Source organism: Sus scrofa, chromosome 18 (assembly GCF_054392235.1).
Source record: "Sus scrofa isolate SSC_HxYL_T2T_F1_AM1 chromosome 18, Sscrofa_HxYL_maternal_Yorkshire_Landrace_v2.0, whole genome shotgun sequence".
NCBI lineage: Eukaryota > Metazoa > Chordata > Mammalia > Artiodactyla > Suidae > Sus > Sus scrofa.
In genome coordinates, this window is record NC_139400.1 from 15467147 (window position 1) to 15493917 (window position 26771).

Consider the following 26771-nt stretch of genomic DNA (forward strand, 5'->3'; position numbering starts at 1 on the left):
CTATGGGCACCTGGGACTAGTTCAGCTTGGAAGGGAAATGGCTGGGAGGGAGTTCACAACTGGCTCAAACCAAAATTAATGAACTGTAGCAGTGGCTAAATTAGCCATGTGGGCTGACAGGTTCCCCTCAGGAGCTTTAGGCATTCGTGTTAATTGCCACCTCTACACCCAATTCTCAAGGGCAAGACCTTGATGCTACCCTTCTCCTCCCTGTCCAACACTGTTCTCTGCATCCTCCTCAAATTGCAGCAACCCACTGAAGCCTTAGGTCATCTAAAAACTCACTGAGGCCAGTGTTCTGAGGTTCGAGGAGATTCTCCTAGAACCCAAACTGACTTTTAGCCATCACACCCTGATTCTAGTGGGCAGTGACTAGGCCTGCAACCACCTGCTGAAAAACCATTATCCAATTCTGCTCCAGGATGCCCTGACCTCTCCTTCTGGAGCCAGATTTGTTTCACTCCTTTGAGATAATGTGCCAAGGGTCCTGGGCTGCTGTGGACACTTTATTTTGGATGGATGGCTGAGTACACTGCTCACGGTAATTGCAACATATGGAAAGATTTAAAACTCTAAATAAAATATAGAAAAATAGAGTTTTAGGGTCTGCCTTGGAAAAAAAGGGAGAGGAGAATCCAAGTCCTTAATACAGAGTTCTTTTATACCTCTTCAAAGTCTTGATACTCATGAAAAGATTCAATATAATTTTGACAGATACAATCCCCTATCATTTTCTGATGTATTTTTAGGCATTCTGCACTCTTTCAGTGAATGATTTATCTGTTTACTCATACATCTACCAAGTAAAATATCCAGTAATTCTTAACACCCCCAGTAACACTCATTTACCCAACTGTCTACAACCATCTCAAAATTCATTCGTCCATTTGCTCTTCTGCTCGTCCAACCATTTACGCCTTCCCTCATCCACATGCCGCCACATCTTTGCCTAATATCCATTGATAGTGTGTCAGGTCTTTTCTACTCACCCAATGTATCCTCCTCTGCTCATCCACTAACATATGCTATCACATTCTCATGGCTTCCGATATTACAGCACCCAGTGATTCTGACGAAGCTTCTGTGATATCCTAGAAAGTAGGAAGGGAAAGTCGAGAGGCTTCTCCTTCCTGACCTGAACTTCCAAACTCCCGCAGAAGGGACAGACGGGTTGGGTATTTTCTCTGAAGAAAGCTGGAAAAACTATTACTGTGAGAGTTTGGTCACACTACCTGGAAGTTCACATTACGACGGTTTTTCTGCCCTTGTCTGCACACAACAGAGGTCAACCCCCAGATGCCAAGCATCGAACAAGGACTCACAGCCCCTCAGGCACTCCTGCTCACAACCTGGGGAAATTGTCCTTCTCATCCAACCTCCATCACTTGGCAAGTTACAGCAACTCTTACTTCAAAATGTCCATCACATGGATCCTTCCTTCTCACGATCAACACGGCTGGTGTCTACTGTTGCAGCATTTTGTTCCTAAACACAGCATAGGCCAGTGTCTTTCAAAGCGGGATAGGTTTCATTCTACCCAGACTTGCTGGATCATAAATGATATAAGTAGGGTCCAGCCAACTGTGGTTGAAGGAGCCTCTCGGGTGTTTCTGATAGAACAAAACACTTTCCAGGTGTTTCTGAGAGGTCAAAACTTGAGAACTACTGGAGCAATTTAGTAGACCCCTGCCACATGAATCTTTCATTATAACACTTTATTCTACCATTACCCACTTAATACTCTTTGATCTAAGTTTCCAATGACTTTAAAGCGATATCTCAACCATTAGAGAGAGGATTTTAAAGTAAATCACAACCTGAGAGTTTCCCTGCTTCCCTGGCATATGAGCCCCCATGATTCTAAAATTTTAACCATTTTCCAAACAGAAAATGCTCTCTTTCTACACAAGAAATTGGTGTCTGCCACATACGTGTCTGCCTAAAAATTGAAATACTTCCTTCAAGATATACAGATGGCCAGCAAACACATGAGAAAATGCTCAACATCGCTGATCATAAGAGAAATGCAAATCAAAACTACCATGCCTAAAAATACATCAGAAAATGATAGGGGATTGCATCTGTCAAAATTATATTGAATCTTTTCATGAGTATCAAGACTTTGAAGAGGTGTAAAAGAACTCTGTATTAAGGACTTGGATTCTCTTCTCCCTTTTTTTCCAAGGCAGACCCTAAAACTCTATTTTTCTATATTTTATTTAGAGTTTTAAATCTTTCTATATGTTGCAATTACCGTGAGCAGTAGTACCTCACACCAGTCAGAATGGACATCATTAATAAGTCCACAAATAACAAGTGCTGGAGGGGCTGTGGAGAAGAGGGAACCCTCCTGCACTGTTGGTGGGAATGTAAACTGGTACAACCACTATGGAGAACAGTCTGGAGATACCTTAGAAATCTATACATAGAACTTCCATATGACCCTGCAATCCCACTCTTGGGCATCTATCCAGACAAAACTCTACTTAACAGAGACACATGCACCCGCATGTTCATTGGAGCACTATTCACAATAGCCAGGACATGGAAACAACCCAAATGTCCATCGACAGATGATTGGATTCGGAAGAGGTGGTATATATACACAATGGAATACTCCTCAGCCATAAAAAAGAATGACATAACGCCATTTGCAGCAACATGGATGGAACATGTTGAGACTCTCCTACTGAGTGAAATGAGCCAGAAAGACAAAGACAAATACCATATGATATCACTTATAACTGGAATCTAATATCCAGCACAAATGAACATCTCCACAGAAAAGAAAATCATGGACTTGGAGAAGAGACTTGTGGCTGCCTGATGGGAGGGGGAGGGAGTGGGAGGGATCGGGAGCTTGGGGTTATCAGACCCAACTTAGAATAGGAGATCCTGCTGAGTAGCATTGAGAACTATGTCTAGATACTCATGTTGCAACAGAAGAAAGGGTGGGGGAAAAATGTAATTGTAATGTATACATGTAAGGATAACCTGACCCCCTTGCTGTACAGTGGGAAAATAAATAAATAAATAAATAAAAAGAAATGCTTCCTTCAAGAAACATTTATAACAGACACACTAATATATGTTATCAATGGGTGTGTAAGAAGAACACGAATATAACAAATTATTTGCTCAAAAACTATGCATATAATTTGGGTGAGCTTCTTCCATAAAGTGGATTGTTTGACTTAAAATTCCTCAGCTTAAAAATTATTTGCCATTGTTATATATTACTGAGCTGTTCATTATCAGCCCCTCCCACACTTCCACTTTATCTGTTTCAAAAGTCCTTAAAAAATTGAAAATGTCTACTCTGATGCGTGATATTTATCATGGGAAGGCTGTGTGTCTTGGGGAGCTGAGGTTGGAGGGACGGATATAATATATGGGAATTCTCTGTACTTTCTGCTCACTTTTGATGTAAATCTAAACTTTCTCTAGACAAAGAGCCTGCTGAAATTAATGGAGCTTGTTCTAGCCTCCGCTTCGTTTTTGGAAAGCTGGAAAGAGGCATGATTTCATCCTAAAACAAGAAAAGGTTGGCTAATCTACACAAATCATAACTATTCTTAAAATCACGCGTAAACTGAGATTGTAGGGCAAATAAATAGCACAATCTCGGGAAAGATAGGCTATGAGCTCTGACCTACCTAGATGAGAGCATGGTAGGAAAACAGGGCCCTCCAACCAGCTTTAACGAAGGGCTCATGTTTGAGTGTGGGGGACCATAAGTATAACATGGCCCAGAACCATGGCACAAAGAGGCGTTCCCACCAATCCTCAGTATTTTCTCTACAGAGGTCGAACCATCCTCACAGAAATATGTGGGGGAAAGTGAAAAACCAAAGAAAGATAAGGCAGCCACAGCTGTTGCAGCACGCTGAAGGACGTCCCTAACCACCACATTATCCCCAACATGGAGCAAAAGCCTGAAGCCACTGGGGCAAGGACAATAAGCCCTGTGTGCCTCAGAGACACCTGAAGATTTATTAAAGAGGGAAAACAGAAAAGTAAACAAATAAACTATTGCACAGGGTCCCTGGGGCAGGCAACTGCTCTGTGTCTGGACCATCAAGCATTTATCCCCTCATTCTGCAGAAACGGCAAGAACACTAAGAAAGCCCCAACCCTGAGTCACAGGGACAAAAGATGCACATCCTTCTGAGACAGACCCAGGACAACAGAGAAGATACTGTTACCCACACCACCAGGCTAGCAAGAACTGAGGAAGCAGGAGCAGCAGTTTAGCATGGACTAGAGAGAACATGTGGAAAGACAGACTCTATGACATGTGAGGAGGGCTTAAAATTTCAGGGGGGAACAGGACTGCTAGGAAAATCCCTCCAACAACGGAATATCCCATGTTAAGCACAAGTAATGATGGATAAACTAAATTTGTGGTTGCACTGAGGATAACCATAAAGACACAAAACCTCAAATCCAGTTGTACCCATGAGTGCCCGGAGCCCCATACTCTTCACAAGTCAAGACTATAGGACAAACAGCAGAAATGTGTCCATCTCAAGGCATAACACTCTTTCTATCATAGCCTAGTATGATAATGCACAAAATGCCTGAGTGCCAATCCAAATTAAAGGCCAGAGGAAAAGATAATAAAAATTACACTGTACTGAACAAAAAAATTAAAGTGCAAGAATCAGACATACTTTGATTATAAGAACGACCCCACAGGAGAAGGATCACAATGGCAGGGGAGTAAGATGTGGCACTCATCTCCCACAAACACATCAAAAAAAAAAAAATCAAAATCTATGTGTACAACAATTCACACAGAACATCCACTGAACACTGGCAGAAGACTTTAAACCTCCAAAAAGGGCAAATAACCCTTCGCATAACTGGGTAGAACAAAAGGAAAAGAGAGAGAGAGAAAAAGAAATCAGGACGAGGTTAGCACTCCTGAGAGGGAGCTGTGAAAGAGGAAATGAGCCCACACTCTGAGAAGCCACCTAACTGACAGGGAGATCAGCTGAGATGGGGGGACCTCAAAGTCGTGGAGAAAATTGCAGCAGCTGGACTGAGGAGCACAAAGCAGAGTGAGAGCCACACAGTCCGTCTGCACGCCCCCCTCCCCCCGCCCCCGGACACCGTAGCCTGAGACGCGGGGCAGGAGCTGGGTGCGGAGACTCAGGCTCAGGAGAGAGGACTAGGGTTGGCTATGTGGGGAGACAGTCTGAGGGGCTAAGGAGTGGTGTGCCAGGGGTGCGGGAGCAGAGAGCCACAGCTGAGGGAACCCAAGAGGAGGTCTGGGCCCAGAGGAGAAGCAAGGCACCGTTGTTGGGGAGGGTTGCAGGAGGAGAGGTGGACCGCCATAGAAATATTTTTCCCTGCACACGTGCAGACTCTCAGATGGCAGGGTGCCTCTGGCTCAGGATAAGTGTGGCGAGGAACCAATTGCGTGGGCTACAGGTGACAGAGCATCTCTTGTGTGGGCTATGGGTGACCAGGCAATGCTTGCATGGGCTAAGGGCAGTGGGGGGCTAAGTGTGGTACGGAGCCTCCTGCATGGTCTACAGGTGGTGGGGCAAACCTCAGCAGTCATCTCAGACACCAGAGGTGGGAGGAGCCCACCACCACCAGGAGTCTGTGTGCCCAGTCACCTCAGAGGTCAGGGAAGAAAAGGGCACTGAAACCAAGCACCAGCTGCTATTGTTCTCACTCCCCTGCGAATGAACCCATCCTGCTTCTGCCACTTCAAAATGCTCCAAGCACCACATACCCCTGCTTGATCACTGTCACTACCCAGGGCCTTGCAACTAGGAGCAGACTACACCACCCTCCCATGGGTCCTTGCTATTGTCAAGGGCCCAGCAACCAGGCTCTAGCTACTAGCCCTGCCCATTGCCTCCATCTCCCTGGAAGCATGCACAGCATCCTAAAAACAAAAAGGAAGCTCTCACAAAATACCCAGGGGTGCTCACGCATAGAAAGAGCCCTCCAAGACTACAGAACACTGTAAATCAACTATAATGGAAAAAATAAAAATCATATATAAAAATCATTAATCAAGGAAATCAAAGAGGATTCAAAAAAATGAAAAGATATTCCATGCTCATGGTTTAGAAAAATTGATGTTGTTAAAACAGTCATATGACCTATAGCAATCTACAGATTCAATGAAATCCCTATCAAATTACCAATGACATTTTTCACAGAACTACAACAAACAATCCAAAATTTTATATGGAAACATAAGAGGCCCAGAATTGCCTAAGCAACATGGAGGGGGAAAAAAAGAAGCAGGAGGCATAACTCTCCCAGACTTCAGACAAAATTACAAAGCTACAGGAATTGAGACATTGTGATACTGGCACAAAAACAGACATACAGGCCAACGGAACAGAATAGAGAACCCAGAAATAAATCCAGACACCTATGGTCAATTAATCTTTGAAAAAAGAGGCAAGAATATAAAATGGAGAAAAGACACTCTTTTCAGCAAATGGTGCTGGGAAACCTGGATAGCTGCATGTAAACCAGAGAAACTAGAACACACCCTCACACCATGCACACAAATAAACTCAAAATAGCTTGAAGATTTAAGCATAATACAAGACACCATAAAACTCTTAGAAGAAAGCATAGGCAAAACATTCTCTGATATCAACTGTACAGGTATTTTCTTAGGTCAGTCTCCCAAGGCAACAGAAATAAAAACAAAAATATACCAACCAATGGGACCTAATCAAACTGACAAGCTTTTGCACAGCAAAGGAAACCATTAAAAAAAAAAAAAAAAAAAAAGACCACCTACAGAATGGTAGAAAATGGTTTCAAATGATGCAACAGACAAGGACTCAATCTCTAAAATATACAAACAACTTATACAATTCAACAGCAAAAAAACCAACAACCCAATTGAAAAATGGGCAGAAGACCTGAATAGACATTTCTGTAAAGAAAATATACACATGGCCAACAGGCACATGAAAAAATGCTCAACATCAATAATTATTAGAGAATTACAAATCAAAACTACAATGAACCTCTCCACCTCACACCAGTCAGAATTGCCATCATTAGCAAGTCAACAAATGGCAAATGCTGGAGGGAGTGTGGAGAAAAGGGTACCCTCTTTCACGGTGGGAATGTAAATTGGTACAACCACTATGGAAAATAGTATGGAGGTACCTCAGAAACCTAACTATAGAACTACTGTATGACCCAGCAATCCCACTCTGGCATAAATCCAGACAAAACTTTCATTCAAAAAGAAACATTTACCTTTATATTCACTGCAGTAATATTCACAATAGCTAAGACATGAAGACGGCCTAAATGTCCATCGAGAGATAAATGGATTAAGACAATGTGGTATATAGACACAATGGAATACTACTCAGCCATGAAAAAGAACAAAATAATCCCATTTGCAGCAACATGGATAGAACTAGAGACTCTTCATACTAAGTGAACTAAGTTGGAAAAGAAAGACAAATACCATATGGTATCACATATCTGGAATCTAACATATGGCAAAAATGGAACTACCTTCAGAAAAAAAAAAAAAAAAAACTCATTGACTTGGAGAACAGACTTGTGGTTGCCAAGGGGGAGAGGAAGGGATTGGGATGGACTGGGCCTTTGGGGTTAGTAGATGCAAACTATTGATTTGGAGTGGATAAGCAATGAGATCCTGCTGTATAGCACAGGGAACTATATCTAGTCACTGTAACGGAACATGATGGAGGATAATGTGAGAAAAAGAATGTGTGTGTGTGTGTGTGTGTGTGTGAGACTTGGTCACTTTGCTGTACACAGAAATTGACATAACATTATGAATCAACTATAATTAAAATCTTTAAAAAAAAAAAAAGAACTACCCCACAGGGGTTTAAAGTAACTCTCATAAGTAAGTATAAGGATCTAGTGGAAAAAAACTGATTGTGTCATAAATGCTTGAGGAGTTAAATGGAAGTGCTGGATGTGAACAACATAATCACAGAAATAAAGATTGTTCACCAGTAGACTTAATAGATCCAAGAAACAATCCGTGAGAATAAGGAAAACTCAGTAGAAACTAGCAAACCTGAAACAGATTTAAAAATTTCTAAGGAGAAAAGAGCTTCCTGGGGTTGTAGGACAATATCAAACAATCTAACATACATGAAATTGGAAAATCCCAGAGAGACAATGGAGACAAAAGTAGAAGAAATATTGAAGAGATAATGGTTACGAGAAAAATAAGCAGCGAAAGAAATACAAGCACAGTCCAAGAAACGCAGCCAACGAGGATACCTAAAAAATTAAAAACCTAGACACATAACATTCTAATTATGTACAAGCCAAAAATAAAGTGTAAATATTAAAGCCGAAAGACAAAGATCCATCCCGTAGAGAACAGAGCATTTAAGCAGAATTCTTCTCAGAAATTATGCAATCCAGAAGACAGATGAATGACATCTTTAGAGCCCGGGGAGTGGTGCAGGGGAGGCTGTCAACCAACAATTCTATATGTAGAGCAAATACTTCTTGAATGAAGGCGAAATAAAGGCATTTTAAAGCAAACAAGCTGAATGAATACATTTCCAGCAGTCCTACGTCACAAGAAATGTTGATGAAACTCTTCGGAGCTTCTTGAAGGAATAATTCCCTATGAAGCGGACCATGTACGAGATGAGATTGTATATTACAGCACACCGGAAAGGCAGGCAGCCGTTGAAGGCTGCTAGGGTCATGGGGAAAAACGAAGCGTCCAGCCTGAAGAGGTTCTGTGGAAGGCTGAGCAATGACCCCCTGAAGATGTCCAGGTCCTGGGTCCCAGAACCTGGGAATATGCTGCCTTGTATATGAAAAGGAACTTGCACATGAATTAGATTAAGAATCTAAAAGTGGAAATGGTGCTGGATAATTGCAGTGGTCTAAATGTTATACGAAGGACCTTATGAGAGCAGAGTGGGAGAAGCAGTGTCAGGAAGAAGATGTGAAAAGATCAGATTCGGAGAGAGGTTTCCTGTACTGTGTGACCTTGAAGTTGGGAGAAGGGGTGATGAGCAAAGACATGGAGGCTGGGTGAAGGTCCTGCTCTCATGGGGTGGAGAGTGAAGAAGACACTCAAACAATTCAGCAGGTAAAGAAATGAGGATTCAATCTTTACAGAATCTCCTTCGTGAAGGGTCATGTGTATATTTGACATGCACATCCAAGTATTTGGGGCCAATTTTCTTCATTCATCACTTTCCCCTGTTTTACATAGCGTGTCTTCATGATAGTAAGTTTTGTACTTTGCTCCACCATTTACAGACTATTCAGGTGGGAGTATGACATTTTAGGGCAGGTGGTTGAGCCACATAAAATTCCTTTCTAGGAAAACATGAAGTGGTCCTCTGAGATCTCTTCGGAATCCAGCACTTGACTTTTCTGTTTTCCCATTGCCCCTACCTTAGTTCAGATTCCTTTTGTGTCTCAAGAGGACCCCTGGAGCAGCACGCCCCAGGGGGTCTCCTCATCAGCATTTCTTCCCTAGACTCGTTTGCCGGAGGGAGTGACATTTCACCACCGTTAATTTTGATCAAGCCATAATCCTGCTTCAAAGCCCTCATTACTACCTCCCCATTGCTTTTGGATAAATGTAAAAAGTAATCTGGGCTCTGACCCTTCCTGACCCTCCTATATCACCCTCTCTGCTGCCCCCCTCTCTGTGCTGCAAGCGAGGCTTTGGAACATCCCCGAACTCTCATGGTCTCCCAGCTCTGTACGTTTCACAAGTTGTTCTTTGGAGTTGTTGTCATCTGGATAACTTGTTCTCACTTTTCTGGCCTCCACCTAGTCTTTCTGATTCTTTCATACAGAAGACTCCTGAAATCTGCCCCCCCCCCGCCAAATCTTGCTCTCTCTGTGATCCTCAGCACATTGTACTTTAATTGTTTTATACTCTGTCATCTCTGCTCTAGGGTCTTATTGGCAGCCATGCATCATACTGATTATGAAAACCAGTTCATTGTCATACACGTAGTAGACACGCCATTAACATTTCTTGAATGAACACCAAGTCTAGCCCACTAGCATTGACATGTTTGAGGGTGTTTGCCTGTAACATAAACTGGATGATTACATTATGTTAATTAAAATAAAATGTCAAATGAGACTTCAACGCTGCCTGAACCCTGAGATTGTGTGAAAATGTGTTCATAAGCGGAATAACTGTGCATCCTTTGACTTAAAAAGAGTCAAGAGAAGAAAGGCTTTGAGACGTTTTCAAGGAAGCATGAAGATGAGCTGCTCTCATAGTCTTTCTCCTCTTTCCCCTGTCCTTACCCCTTGTACAACTATTTCTTTCCCCACCTTTTCCTTATTCAGGCTTTTTTTCCCGGAGGTGAGGTCTACTCCAAACTGCTCTACCTCACTAGACTTACAAAGATCAACGAGGGCCCTCCTGGGTAGGGTGGAGGAGGGATAGGAGAAGACAGGTCCCATGGAGCCTGGAGGGTGACACCTGGACAGCTGACTGAACTGTCCTGATTCACCAAATGCATAATAAAGTTGTTTTAGTGCTCGTTAGTTTTCACGGAGAAATCTGTTCTTTCATAGATTGAGTTCATATTTTATATTTTATACATTATCTCAAATTCTATGCACTAATGTTGTGTCTAAATCTAGGGAAAGAATTCCACTTTTCACAGATTGAACAGTTTTTCATTTGAATGGTACCCCTTGTACATGCAACAAATTCCCTTCAAATATTTTGTATAGGAGTTCCCGTCATGGCACAGTGGAAATGAATCTGACTAGGAATCAGGAGGTTGCAGGTTCGATCCCTGGCCTCGCACAGTGGGTTAAGTGTTGCCATGAGCTGTGATGTAGGTTGAAGACATGGCTTGGATCCCGTGTTGCTGTGGCTCTTGCGTAGGCGGCAGCAACAGCTCTGATTAGACTCCTAGCCTGGGAACCTCCATGTGCTGTGGGTATGGCTCTAAAAAGACCAAAAAAAAAAAAAAAAGAAAAAAAGAAAAAGAAAAGAAAAGAAAAAAACCATTTTGTATAGTATCAAGGAGAGCTTGAAACTTAGTTTTTCCTTAGCCAGTAACAGCCACAGGTACAAACACCTTTATTCACTATCCACCATTGTAAAACAAGCCCTCCAGTAGATTCTTCCACTGAGTACTTCCAACACTGTGACAAAGGCTTTATGTCCACATGTCATTGGTCCTAAACAAAACATTTTGATCAGCCTTGAGAGCAACATTCATCTCAGAATAGTGACTCACCCAATTACTAGATGTGGATAGTATGCATCAAGCAAGACTAAAAGTGAAAGTGTCTTTGACCCCAACGGAAATACAATAACCTTGTACAAAATTTGGATGAATAATAACCAGTAATCCAAAGTCAGATCTATGAATAGATCCATGATGACAAACGCTATGACACATCGCAACAGCAAATTATGTTATTTTTCTCATTAATCTCAGGTTAAATGAATGGAGATTGAGTAGACGTGGGAAGTTCTATTACAGCAGTGCCTGATTTCTCTGAGCATGTAGCTGTGCCATAAAAATACTCCCACGCCCCACAGCCCAACCCAACCATTAAGCCTCCGACTCAACATCGCTAGTACACATTTCATCATCTCCTTCCTGGTTGCCAGGGCAATGGAGATATAATGCTTCATATCTCAGTAGGGTGGGAAAACACACATGCAAAACTCTATTCTCCAAATATGTCATGATTCATCAAGTTGCCAGTTTGGATGTTAATCCAGATAACTGCCCTAGTAGTTTCTGCCAGGCACCCTTCACGTCCTTGTTCCTTAGACTGTAAATCATGGGGTTCAGCACAGGCATCAAGATGGCATAGAAGACAGAGATCAATTTCTCCTGAAGGATAGAGGGGCTGGAGTGTGGCTGGATGTAAGTGAAAATGGCCATGCCATAGCACAGGGCAACCACCGTGAGGTGAGAGGCACAGGTGTGGAAGGCTTTCTTTCTCCCCTCTGCGGACCGGACCTGCAGGATGGTGGAGACGATCTGGATGTAGGACATGAGAACCAAGCAGAAAGGTGTCATCAGCAGGACAATGCTCGAAACCGTGATGGCCACCTCGTTGGAGGACGTGTCCACGCAGGCCAGCCTGATCACAGCTAGAATTTCACAGGATATGTGATCAATATATTTGTTTGTGCACATGGGCAACTGAAAGGTGATGGCAGTCTGCATGAGGGAGTTGCCAGAGCCGCTGAGCCAGGATGTGACGGCCAACCTGGTACAGAACCCTCCGTGCATGATGACCGCGTATCTCAGGGGGTTACACACAGCTACGTAGCGGTCATAGGCCATCACCGCCAGGAGAACAAACTCAGTCCCACCCAGGCCCAGGGAGAAAAACAGCTGGGCTGCACAGCTCACGAACGGGATTCGTTTGTGTTTTGCAAGCAGGTGCACGAGCATCTGAGGCACGATGTTTGTGGCATAAGAGACGTCCACAAGGGAGAGGTTGGTGAGAAAGAAATACATGGGAGTGTGGAGTCGGCTGTCCAGTCTGATCAGAAGAACAATGAGCAAGTTCCCCAGCACTGTCACCAGGTACATGACCAAGAACAGGACAAAGAGAGAGAGCTGGGTGTCCCAGTCACTGGACAGGCCCAGGAGAATGAACTCTCTCACCCAAGTCTGGTTATTTCTTCCCATTAAAAAAATGGAAGATTACTAATCTGCAGAGACAGACAGAAATAGCAAAAGCTGTTGAATTAACTGCAAAAAGAACTTCTTAAAATAATGCATATTATGTATGACCTTCCAGGCTTAGTCTAATGTTTTAGAATATTCATGGCCCCAGATGGCATGCCTGATCCTGGTGTGCCTTAGACCTACGGTGTATAGATTGTATCACCTATACTGTTATTATATCTTGTGTCTACATGAGAGATGAGCCAAGCAGAGATTGGCACGACACTATAAGTCAATTACACTTTATAAAGAAAAATTTAATAAATTTGAAAAGAGAGACAAGCCATTTCCTTCAAAAGAACAAGGTGGTCTCAGGGAGTTTGTGAAAGCTTGGAGCTCTATATCCTTCCAGTTTACCTTAGGTTCCAGGGCAAGAGAGTATGATAAGTGACAATGGGAAGTAAAGTGATAAACCATGATGATAAACATGGTTCAAAGTCAAGGATAACCCTACATAAATTTACTACACCACTCACTTACTCCTTAGCCCACTGAGCAAGGCCAGGGATCGAACCCTCAACCTCATTGTTCCTATGACAAAATGAATAAATAACCCACCAAAAAAATAGACATCTGTGAGTGGCCGATAAATAGTACAAACAAAGCCAGCATCTCATGGGAAGAGCTGAGAGAACCTGGATTGAAACTTTGTTTTAATGACTTTCCAGGTATGTGATTGGGTTAGAGATTTAAGTTTTTAAGTAGAAAATGTGATAGTATTTCATAATTTACAAGTATATTTAAGGTCAAACATAAGCAATTCATGAGGAAGTTACTTTACAAACTATTACTGGTAGTGGTACTCTAGCCATGTAGGTATTTGTTGTAACAAGCGCTCCTTGCTGGGAGAGAGCAACGAACCTGCTGGACCTCACAACCCATCACAGTACACCCAATGCCAGCATGACTGCCCCAAGATACGAATATAACCATAGCTCTTTCATGTACAAGTCCTGTGATGTTGAACCTCTTGTGGAATTAAGAACATCTTAGATGGAGGTGTGTCCAGACAGTCATTAATTAGGACCTGTTCTATCTTTATTAACTGTAGCTTTCATTAGAAGGTGTGTTTTAGAGCAAAGCATTTTACTAAAATAGCCTGTTAATACTTAAATACTTTTTGTGGATATGTCATCTAATTCTTTTAACCCATCAAAGTGTGTGTATATGTGTGTGTATATGTATGTTTGACCTTAAATATACTTGTAAATTATGAAATACTATCACATTTTCTACTTAAAAACTTAAATCTCTAACCCAATCACATACCTGAAAAGTAAAATAACTTAAATTCAAAATAATTGATGTCAAAATATTCTGGTTTTCTACAGTCAGGGAGTCCCTCCTTGGACTCTTGATAGATTAAGAAATGGCATCTATATTTTAGGTTTTTTAATTTTTATTTATTTTTGTCTTTTTGCCTTTTCCTAGGGCCGCACTTGCACCATATGGAGGTTTCCAGGCTAGGGGTCTAATCGGACCTGTAGCCACCGGCCTACGCCAGAGCCACAGCAATGTCAGATCTGAGCTGCATCGGCAAATTACACCACAGCTCACTGCAACGCCAGATCCTTAACCTACTCAGCAAGGTCAGGGATCGAACCCTCAACCTCATGGTTCCTCGTCGGATTCGTTAACCACTGCGCCACGACAGGCACTCCCATCTATATTTTTAAAGCCAAATAAAGGACAGAAAATAGGTTTGTCAGGTGATTTTCACTTACCTGCAGCAAACATTATCTCCGACATTATCTTGAACCAGCTTTCAACTAAATAGAGCTAGATTCCTAGTGGGTCTCAGGGTGACAGTGAAATAACTGGTAGACAGTGCGCTGTGTATCTAAACACTCAGCGTCAGAACACTAAAGCTTAATCTTTTTCAACTCTAATGGATTCCAGGGATCTGACCCTATCAGCAAGCCTGTGTTGTGTATTCACTGATGTCAACAGGTAAGACAGACCCTGTGGTTTATATGTTCCACTTTTCACAATGGAAACGACATAGCGAATCCCTCCTCCTAAGACACGAGGAACACAGCTCTTGCTCAAAGCCAGATGTGAACACTGAACACAGTTAAGAGGTGGTATTGTGAACTCTTCCTTCTGCACAAGACAATTTGTGTTCTTTTCTCAATATTTGTCCCCATTCTGGCTGCTTTACCTTTCTGCAGGTCCCTAATGCTCCTTTAATAAACAGTAAAGCGCTATTTTACCTCCTTTGGGCCATAGCTTCCTCATACGCAGCCAACGTCAAATCACACCTTTCTAAAAATGCTTTAATTTTTGTCCATTCAAAAATAATCCTTGCTGCTGGCACAAAACACAGGAATAAAGAATGACATACCGCTGTGGTTCATCTCCTTAGATGTGAGGGCTGAGAAGGAAGGGTTTCTTCACGCCTGTAGTGAATGGGTTGGGGTGGATTTAGGGAAATTATCATGACATAATGAATAGACACAATAAGTGATAAAATATGAAAGTGTCATTGAACTATTGTTACAAATTATCTCCTTCTTGCCCAATCATGGATGCTTGAAACATTAGTAATTTATTCCCTTCATGGTGAGGTGGTCTTCCTTTTTTTGAAAAATATAATTGTTCTAAAATGGGCTTTTTAAAATATTAATTACATGATCTTATTGTGACTCTTTCAAACGGGTGAGTTAAGAGTAAAAACTGAGGTCCCTTACAAGTGGGGGGTGGGATGAGGAAAGACACAAATTATAGGAGAAATTAAGTATGAGGTTTGGAATGCAAAGATGAAATCCTTATAGTTAAAATATAATCTTTGATGACCCTAGTTAAGAGAAGTGCATTCCCCCATTATTCCTGTTATTAATACTTACAGCAAATAGAACCGAAATGCTTTCTCTCTCTGACGAAGAAATGGAAATAAAAAATGTTTTCAGGTTCCTAATACAACTCATCTTATATAGCTTAAGACAACTAATGAGAAATTCAGCTTGAGTCAGTTATGATTTTTTTGCTTAAAGAAAGAAAATATATCATTTAAGTTTAAATCAATTTGACCTTCAGTATTGGGGTTCCTAACGACCTTGGCTGGGACAAGTGAAAATCCTGAAAATAGAAGCAGAGCATCCCCCACGACCCATTCAATACAGGCATGAAGAAATCCTTCCCTCTTGGTCCTTATCTCTAAAGGGATGAACCACAGGGAGAGGCCATTCTTTAATACTGTGTTTTCACAGGCAGCAAGGATTGTTTTTGAATGGATAAAACTGAAAGCATTTTTTAGAAAGGTGTGATCTTTGCCAAATATGAGGAAGAGGTGGCCCACTTGAGAGCAGGTCTCCCAAGCTGCAAATAAGTTTCTTTCTTGCTAATCCACATAGTTCCAAGCCCATATCCGTATAATGTTGCAATGATCATGCACATGTTTTCAAAGAAAGATTTCTCTGACTCATGACTGAAGAGTTGGCTGATGTAGACACAGAGCCATCAGTCCCGAGAAGGAATATCTGCATCATCCTAATGTATGGACACAGAGAACCCAGCGCCCTTTGGGTGGCTGATATTTCAAACATAGGTCTAACATGCTGAGAATAATTCATTAATCCTTTGTGGGGTCCTGTGATCCTCTTTCAACCTGATTTGGTCACTCGACTTTTCACATAATTTGTGCCGGATTACGAGATCTTGTTTCTCAAACATGTGCAACCCTGACATTCACCTTTGATGATATATTTCATAGTAGTCTCCACTGATAAATGCTCGCATTATTTTCATCTCTTGCCCCCTGTTTCTAGGACTGAGGTTTTCTTTTTCAGTGCAATTCCCTCTTTCTCGTGTGTCTCCATATTGCAGCCCCTACAGCCAATTCTAGAGGAACCAACACTGGGAGGAGTTAGGCTGCTGAAATCTTAACTGTAGTTCACCCTCTGGAAGACCCAAGGTCTCTGCATAAGCCATTGATTGTCTTACATCTTAATTTGTCTGTTATTAAAATGGAAAATCACAATATCTTATTATGAAAAACTTCAAAAATTGAAACAAGAGGCTTTAAAGAAATTAACAATTATCTTTTTTTTTGGAAATGTAATATAATATTCCTACTATCTGCTAATTAATATCAATACCTAACTAAAGATTTTATACCCAAGCCGTAAGACTTCTGCAAAGCAGTTATTTTTACTATATTTGCTACATTATTTTGGATAGATGATTTCACCAGTCATGTTTTATATCCGTAGCCTCTAACAAGTTATATCACTTTTGTTTCCATCCTAAATCCCCACTCCCACATGCTGTTGATACCTCTCAAATATCAATCAGTGTCTGACCAAGTTAGCATCTCTGCTTCCATCCAGGTTTAAGTTGGTCTAAAGTGTTCTCCCTTCCAACAAAGGGATGGACCACGTGGAACAGACCTAAAGGGATGGATCCAAATTCCTTGGGCTCCAGGGCTTATAAGTCACCTGGGACTAATTGTGACTGGGCGCGACAGCTACTGGGAGGAAGCTCCAAAAACATCTCCAGCAGAGACCTAATGAGCTCCGGCAGCAGCTGCACTAGCAATGTAGGGCCAACAGATTCCCTCAAGAGCCCCATGCATTAGAGTGTTAATTATTGCTCCTGTTGCCAATTCACAAGGGCAGGGCCTCCATGCTGCCTGCCCTTCTCCTCCATCCTTCTCCCACCAACATCTTCATTAGAGCCTTAGGTCATTCGAAAAGCAGAGAACCTGGTTTCTGCGGTTTTAGGAAATACCCCTACAGCCCAAACCAAACTTTACCCTCAATGTTCCAATCTAAGAACAACAACAAGTGCTGCATCTAATTCTGGGGTAAATTCCAGTTCTCCCCTTTTGCCTCCAGATGCCCTCACTTCTTCTCCTAGAGACAGGAGACACGCACTTCCCTTCCCTAATGTATGTGCAATCTCATGGGGCTTCTGGGAGCAGCGCGAGGATAATGGGCATCCTGGTACATTTCCCATGGCACTATTTAAGCTGCAGAAATGACCATCAGCATCACATTGACAGATTAAAAAATCCAAACCTACAGAAAGTTGATAGAGGGAGTATGAACAACTACTGAAAAAAAATGGAAAAGCAGTAAGGTCACCCCAAATCCCTAACACAGAAGGGTGGAACTTCTACACCTGTTCAAACAAAGTTTTTCAAGTATAATTAACAAATAAAAGTGTCAAATATTTAAAGTGCATAAAGTGATGATTTGATATATGTATATATTGCAAAGAGATTAAAACTTTATTTATTTATTTTTTTAGGGCCACACTCGTGGCATATGGACGTTCCCAGGCTAGGGGTCGAATCAGAGCTGCAGCTGCTGTCCACAGCCCCAGCCACAGCAATGCAGGATCCAAGCCATGCCTGTGACCTACACCACAGCACTCAGCAATGCCAAATCCTTAACCCACTGAACGGGGCCAAGGATTGAACCCACATCCTCATGGGTGTTAGTCGGGTTTGTTACTACTGAGCCACAATGGGAACTCCTCAAACTTGATTTTTTAAATTAAGCTTTGTAGGAGTTCCCATCGTGGCTCAGTGGTTAACGAATCGGACTAGGAACCATGAGGTTTCGGGTTCGATCCCTGGCCTCGCTCAGTGGGTTAGGGATCTGGCATTGCCATGAGCCGTGGTGTAGGTTGCAGACATGGCTCGGATCCCGAGTTGCTGTGGCTCTGGTGTAGGCCGGCGGCTACAGCTGCGATTGGACCCCTAGCCTGTGAACCTCCATATGCTGCGGGAGCAGCCCAAGAAATGGCAAAAAGACAAAATTAATTAATTAATTAAACTTTGTTTTTTAATTTTTTATTTATAGTTGATTTACAATGTTCTGTCAATTTCTACTGCACAGCAAAGTGACCCAGTCATACGTATATATGTACATTCTTTTTCTCACACCATTCTGCATCATGTTCCATCACGAGTGACTAGACATAATCCCCTGTGCTATACAGAAGGATCTCATTGCTTATCCACTCCAAATGCAATAGTTTGCATCTAGTAACCCCAAACTCCAAGTCCACCCCACTCTCTCCCCTTCCCCCTTGGCAACAGCAAGTCTGTTCTCCATGTCCATAAGTTAATTTCTGTTCTGTAGATAGGTTCATTTGTTCCATATATTAGATCCCAGATTTAAGTGATATCATATGGTATTTGTCTGACTTACTTCACTTAGTATGAGAGTCTCTAGTTCCATCCATGTTGCTGCAAATGGCATCATTTTGTTCTTTTACGTGGCTGAGTAGTAGCCCCTTGTGTGTATATATAGTACATCTTCTTAATCCAGTCATTTGTTGATGGACATTTAGGTTGTTTCCATGTCTTGGCTATTGTGAATAGGGCTGCAATGAACATAGGGATGCATGTATCTTTTTGAAAGAAAGTTTTCTCTGGATTTATGCCCAAGAGTGGGATTGCTGGGTCATATGGTAGTTCTATAGTTAGTTTTCTGAGGCACTTCCATACTATTTTTCCATAGTAGTTGTACCAATTTCCATTCCCACCAACAGTGAAGGACAGTACCCTTTCGCCACACCTTCTCCAACATTTGTTATTTATTGACTTGTTAATGATGGCCATTCTGACCAGTGTGAGGTGGTAACTCATTTGTTTTGATTTGTGTTTCTGTAATAATAATAATAATAATAATTATTATTATTATTATTATTTTGTCTTTTGTCTTTTTGCCATTTCTTGGGCTGCTCCTGCGGCATATGGAGGTTCCCAGGCTAGGGGTCGAACTGGAGCTGCAGCCGCTGGCCTACGCCAGAGCCACAGCAATGCGGGATCTGAGCCACGTCTGCGACCCACACCACAGCTCATGGCAACGCCAGATCCCTAACCCACTGAGCGAGGCCAGGGATCGAACCCACAACCTCATGGTTCCTAGTCGGATTTGTTAACCACTGGGCCACGACAGGAACACCATTTCCCTAATAATTACTGATGTTAAGCATTTTTTCATGTGCCTGTTGGCCATCTGTGTATCTTCTTTGGAGAAATGTCTATTCAGGTTTTTGCCCATTTTTCCATTGGGTTGTTGGGTTTTTTTTGCTGTTGTATGTGTTGTTCATATATTTTGGAGATTAAGCCCTTGTTTGTCTTTTTGTTATTTTTATGGTTTCTTTTGCTGTGCAAATCTTATAAGTTTGATTAGGTCATATTCACTTATTTTTGTTTTTATTTCAGTTGCCTTGGGAGACTGACGTAAGAAAACTTTTGTATGGTTGATGTTTTGCCTAAAAACCCTAGGAGTTTTATGGTGATTTGTCTTACGTTTATGTCTTTAAGCCATTTTGAGTTTATTTTCGTGAATGGTGTGAGGGTGTGTCCTAGTTTCATTGATTTACATGCAGCTGTCCAGGTTTCCCAGCACTACTTGCTGAAAAGAAGGTCTTTTTCCCATTTTATATTCTTGCCTCCTTTGTCAAAGATTAATTGACCATAGGTGTCTGTGTTTATTTCTGGGTTCTCTATTCTGTTCCATTGGTCTGTATGTCTGATTTTGTACCAGTACAATGCAGTGCAATGTCTTGATGACTGTGGCTTTGTAATATTGCCTAAAGTCTGGGAGAGTTATGCCTCCTGTTTGTTTTTTGTTCCTCAGAATTGCTTTGGCAATTCTGGGTCTCTTGTGGTTCCATATAAATTTTTGTATTGTTTGTTCTAGTTCTGTGAAAAATGTCATGGGTAATTTGATGAGGTTTGCATTGAATCTGAAGATTGCTTTGGGTAGTGTGGCCATTTTTACAATATTAATTTTTCCCACCCAGGAGCATGGAGTATCTTTCTATTTCTTTACATCTACTTTAATTTCCTTGATTAATGTTTTATAGTTCTTGGCATATAAGTCTTTCACCTCCTTGGTCAGGTATATACCCAGGTATTTGATTTTTTGGGGTATAATTTTAACAGGTGTTATATTTTTGTATTCCTTTTCTAATATTCCATTGTTAGTATACAGAAATGTGACTGATTTCTGAATGTTAATCTTATATCCTGCTACTATGCTGAATTTATTGATCAGTTCAAGTAGTTTTTGGGTTGAATTCCTAGGGTTTTCTATATATAGTATCATGTCATCTGCATACAGTGACAGTCACTGATTATTAGAGAAATGCAAATCAAAACTACCATGAGATACCACCTCACACCAGTCAGAATGGCCATTGTTAATAAGTCCACACATAACAAAGGCTGGAGGGGGTGTGGAGAGAAGGGAACCCTCCTGCACTGTTGGTGGGAATATAAGCTGGTATAACCACTATGGAGAACAGTATGGAGGTATCTTAGAAAACTACACATAGAACTACCATATGACCCAGCAACCCTACTCTTGGGCATATATCTGAACAAAACACTTCTTCAGTAAAGTGTTTCTTCATGTCTCTTGCCTGTGTCATTGGATTCTTTGCTTTTCTACTGTTAAATTTTGAGGGGTCTTTGTGTATTCTAGATACTAGTCCTTTTTCAGATGTGTGATTTGCAAATATTTTCTCCCAGCCTGTAGCGTAACTTTTTAATCATTTAACGCTATCTTTCTCAGTGTAGAATTTTATAAAATTGGTAAAGTTTTTTTTTTTTTTAAATCTGTTTGCCTTTTCTGGGGCTGCTCTCGCAGCATATGGAGGTCCTCAGGCTTGGGGTCTGATCAGAGCTGTAGCTGCCAGCCTACACCACAGCCACAGCAACTCAGGATCCAAGCACGTCTGCGACCTATGCCACAACTCACGGCAATGCCAGATCCTTAACCCACTAAGCAAGGCCAGGGATCAAACCCACAGCCTAATGGTTCCTAGTTGGATTCGTTAACAACTGAGCCATGATGGGAATTCCGGTAAAGTCTTATTTATCATTTTTTTTTGGTATATATATGTGTTTTGACTATGCGTTTTGTGCCAAGTGTAAGACTCTTTTCCTACCCTAAGTCTCAAGGTTTTTCCCCTATGTTATATTAAATAATACAGAAGAATCCTTTGTGCCCTTTTCCCAGCTTCCTCCAATGGTAACATCTTGCAATTTATAAATTTATAGTTTTACATTTTACATTTAAGTCCATGAGACATTTTAGGTCAATTTTTCAGTAAGCTGTAAAATCTACGGAGTCGCTGGGCTTTTTTTTTTTTTTTTTTAACCTATGGTAGGATGGACAATTGCTCCAGTACCATTAACCATTGTTATAAAGTCTGTCTTTCCTTCATCAAATTGCTTTTGGATATTCATCAAAAATTAGTAAGATACATTTATGTATTTATTTCTGGGTTCTTTATTGTGTTCCTTTGATCTATGCATTTATCCCTTTTTCATTACCATGTAGTCTTTATTGCTGTAGATATTTAATAAATCTTAAAATTGCATAGATTGATCTCCTTCATTTTATATTCTTTTTTCAAAACTGTTTTGCTGTTCTACTTCCTTTGCCCTTCCATATCAATTTTTAAACATTCTTCTATATATGTACACAAAATAATTTGCTTGGCTTTTGATAGGAATTGTGTTAAACCTATATATAAATTTGTGAAGAATTGAAATGTTTTACCACAGTGAGTTTTCCAACCTGTGAACATGGTATGTCTCCATTTATTTAAGTTATTTTTATTTCTTTTATTATCAGTGTGTTGTTTTAAACACATAAATTTTATACATTTTGTCAGATATGCCTATAATTATTTCATTTTTGTGCTCTTGTAATTGGTATTGTACTTTTAATTTCAGTGTCCACATATTTATTGTTAGTGTATAGGAATACAATTGATTTTTGTGTCTTTATCTTGTATCCTGTTGTTTGATGAATTCACTTATTCTAGGAATTTTTCCTAGATTTCTCGGGGTTTTCTATTTAGACAATCATGTTATCTGAAAATAGGGAGAGTTTTATTTCATCTTTTCCAATCTATATAGCGTTCTTTTCTTTCTTACCTTATTGCATAGCTAGAATGTCTAGCACTATGTTGAATAAGAACGTTGAGAGTAGATATTACCACGCTGGCCCCAGTGTTTGGGGGAAAGTACTCATGTATTACTTAGTATAGTGATGGCTGTGGGGTTTTTGTAACTGCTGTCTGTCAAGTTGAAGGAGTTCCTCTCTATTCCTATTTTTTGAGGACTTTTATTATGACTATTGAGTTTCATCCAATGCTTTTTTTTTTTTTTTGTCTTTTGTTGTTGTTGTTATTGTTGTTGTTGTTGTTGTTGCTATTTCTTGGGCCGCTCCCGTGGCATTATTGTTGTTGTTGTTGTTGTTGCTATTTCTTGGGCCGCTCCCGCGGCATATGGAGGTTCCCAGGCTAGGGGTACAATCGGAGCTGTAGCCACCGGCCTACGCCAGAGCCACAGCAACGCGGGATCCGAGCCGCGTCTGCAACCTACACCACAGCTCACGGCAACGCCGGATCGTTAACCCACTGAGCAAGGGCAGGGACCGAACCCGCAACCTCATGGTTCCTAGTCGGATTCATTAACCACTGCGCCACGACGGGAACTCCCCAATGCTTTTTTGCATCAGTTTGATATGATCATGTAATTTTTCTTTCTTAGTCTGTAAATATGGCTTATACCTTGACTTATTTTCAGGTATTGAACCAGTTTTGCATTCATGAAATAAGCTCCACTGTGATCATGCTCTATGTTTCTTTTATATATTGATGTATATATTGATTACATGTATATGATGTATATATGATGTATGTGATTATAGATAATATATACATTCTTTTAATATATTAATGTATATATTGATTATATGTATATGATATATATGATGTATATCATATAGATAATATATACACATTGTTAAGAATTTTTATGTCTGTTTTCAAGAGGGTTATTGGCTTGTACTTTCCTTTTATGTGTTACTTTTTTAGAATTTTGCTATTAGGATAATTCTAGCTTCATAAAATAAATTTGGAAGGGTTCCTTTCTTTTAATTCTGGAACATATAAGGCAGAATTAGTGATAATTTTTTTAAAGGTCTGATAGAATTTTCCAGTGAAACCATAGAGGCCTAGAGAGTTTTTTGGGCAGAGGGGTCAAAGTATTAATTCAATTTTACTAATAATTACAAGATTAAAAAAGGAGAGTACCTCATTACAGCAAGGTAGGGGTAAAGTCTAGGCTCTCCACATAGTCTCCACTGGCATGAAGGTGGGGAGGGCTCATTATGGCTGGCACGGATGAGAGTCCTGGCACCTTTCATGGTCATCTTTAACACTACCCCAGCAGGGGATCTGGGAACACTAAGGAACCCCCTTCCCTGAGACCCAGGAAAAAAGAATGAGCCTAAGACTGAGAACCAGACAAGAGAAAAGAAATTTCTACCCCCTGTCAAAATAATACAGGCTGAAAGGCAGTTGAGTGACAATTATAAAGAGCTGATGCAAAAAAGAAAATCTGTCAACCCAAACTTCTATACCCAGGGAAAATACCTTTCAAAGATCAAGGGGGAAATAAGAGCTTGTCATGCAAACAGAACCAGAATTTATTGCCAGAAAATCCATAATGTAAGAAAAAATATTCATGGAAGTTTGTCACACAAAGGGAATATGACACCCATCAGAAATCTGGATACACACAAGGACACGTAAAGTAATAAAATGCTAAAATTGAAGATAAACATAAAACTCATTTTTTTTTAAACTTTTAACAAACTACGAGATAATAGAGTCTAAAGCAGAGTCCATTCAGTGTTATCTTAAGAGAAGGACTCTGAAATAGCTTGTGGTCTTCAGCCTCTACAGATGGGGCTGCAGAGTTGGATCCATATTGGAGACCCAATTCACTTCTAATTTAGTGTGCTTTTAATTTTGGCTGTACTCCTGATCTAGCATATAAACGGTACAAATATATATTTTTTAAAATTAGGATGCAAGTGAGAGAAAAATAGTCATATGAACATTTAATAGATAATTGATGATTTAAAGAATTATCAAATTTAATTAAGTGTAATAATAGTATTTGGGTAATAAATTTAACAAGTGTCTACCTTTTAGGGGTGCATAATGAAATAGAGCTTCAGAATCATTGAAGGGGAAATGCTGGTGTTATGTATAAAACAAATTAGCCGTAATTTGATCATAGTTGAAGCTGTGTTGTATACATGTATACATGGAGATTCATCACAATTCCTTCTCATTCACAGAGTTTTAAACTTTTCTGTTAGAAAAAATTTTAATTCTATTAAGAGCTGATTATTTTAATGTAAAAATATTGAGCATATATAGCATATGTATTTATGTATTAATAACACAAAATGGATTCTAAGATACATCAAAAATTTTTAGAAAGCAATGTATAAATAATTTGTATGGTGTACTACCAACCTGTTAAAAAGGCTATATGTACAAACATACATACATACTTAGATGCTGTGTTTGCTTTGGAAGAAGTCTGCCATAAATGCATGAAAAAGATTAATATTTTATAATGCACCTTTTTGTACTATTAGAAAATTTCTGCCAGCCAGAAATAACTCCAAAGAAGGTTACATGTTTCATAGCTCAATTTTCAAAATCGTGGCTCTATCCCCTACTAGCAAAACAGCCTTAAGGACGTCTTAACCTCTCTTTGCCTCAGTGCCTCTTCTATAGAATAGGGATGATAAAAGTGTTTCCTCCCAAAGGAAATATACTAAATGAGTTAACAGGCAAAATGTGCTTCCCACCATGGCTTGTAAGAACTCAAAAATTCATGTTACTTGTATGCTTCAGAAAAGAAATAAGGAAATAGTCTAATGCCCAAGGGTTTCACAAGTTTCACCATGTAAGACATTACCCAGGTAGAAAAATCTGTTGAAAATATAGGATGTCTCCAGCTGGGAAGCGATGGTTTGTGAGGCTGTGTAAGCTGTAATCCGGGGTTCCCAGGTACGGGAGAATTTGTTCCTCCCCCTCCCCACCCCCAAGGGGACATTCGGTTATCCACCGGGCAGAAGCCGGGAATGCTACTAAGCATCCTATAATGGACAGGACAATTCTCACAACAAAGTACTACGCAGCCCAAACATCAGTAATGCCAAGGTTGAAAAATGCTCCCAGCTATGACCAGCATACAGTGCTATTCCTTCCTGAGGAAGAGAAAGAGCCAGATCCAGGTTCTGAAGGGTAAACTTAAGAGTGACATTTTTCACTATACATATTGTCATATCAACAATCACTCAAATGCATCATCTTAAGATCAGGAAGCTACCAAAATCCTTCACTTACTGTCGCATGCACAGAGAAAATGCAGGTGAATCATGGTATATATATATGTGTGTATATGTATATATTTTTGGTCTTTTTTTTTACCTTTTCTAGGGCCACTCCCATGGCATATGGAGGTTCCCAGTCTAGAGGTTTAGTCAGAGCTGTAGCCACTGGCCTACACCACAGCCATAGCAACGAGACCCCGCAGTCAGATTCTTAACCCACTGCACCATGGCAGGAACTCCTAAATCATGGTATTTGTGATTAGCAAAAATAACATGACAGGTTGTCAATGTTGTAAGATTACACACATTAAGTGTCACAGCAGAGGGTGACCAATTATCCTAAAGACTTGTGGATATTAAATGTTACATTCCACAGGAGAAACAAGTTGACGTTTGAAGCCCAAATGTCCCCAAAGGGTTTGCTTTATAGACAAACCTCAAGGATGCCTTTATGGTTATTAAATACCATATCGGATTTTTATTCTCAAATATTTTTAATTTGTCCAACTCCCAAAAAACAAGTTTCATCTTCATGATTTTATTGTTTAGAATTTCCTCTTATTTGTCCCTGCGTTGACAGCTCTCAACTCTCTCCTAGACCCAGAATGTCTTTCATAAGCAACAACTAGTTAGGGATATGCATAGCCTCTAGATGGCCCACAGGAATTTAATTTACGGGCACTGGCTGCAAAAATATGGCCCTGAAACAAATAAGACCTATATAATGTAAAAGACAAAACTAGAATTTAGCATAGACTCTGCGGTACATGATATTGTGTTTCTACACGTGGAAGGCCCACTCTCAACATTTCTGCTTTCTTGGAATGAACATTCGGATAACTCTTTGAGTGAAGAATCCAAACAAGCAGTGAAGCTGGGAGCAGGTAGAGACATCACAGGA

General features: G+C 40.5%; 2 protein-coding genes across 3 annotated transcripts in view; one reads left to right on the plus strand and one right to left on the minus strand.

Moving 5' to 3' along the window:
• Nucleotides 1-26771, plus strand: part of TCAF1 (TRPM8 channel associated factor 1) — a 147057-nt gene that overhangs the window by 49234 nt on the left and 71052 nt on the right. The gene's annotated exons all lie outside the window — the stretch shown is intronic.
• LOC100519633 (olfactory receptor-like protein OLF3) lies at nt 11700-12653 on the minus strand. Its single transcript, XM_003134564.3, has one exon. It carries the CDS (start codon nt 12651-12653, stop codon nt 11700-11702), a length of 954 nt encoding a protein of 317 aa, XP_003134612.2.

Bases quoted from the DNA above. Each gene is read 5' to 3' on its own strand.
- LOC100519633 (XM_003134564.3), bottom strand. From the start codon at position 12,653: ATGGGAAGAAATAACCAGACTTGGGTGAGAGAGTTCATTCTCCTGGGC.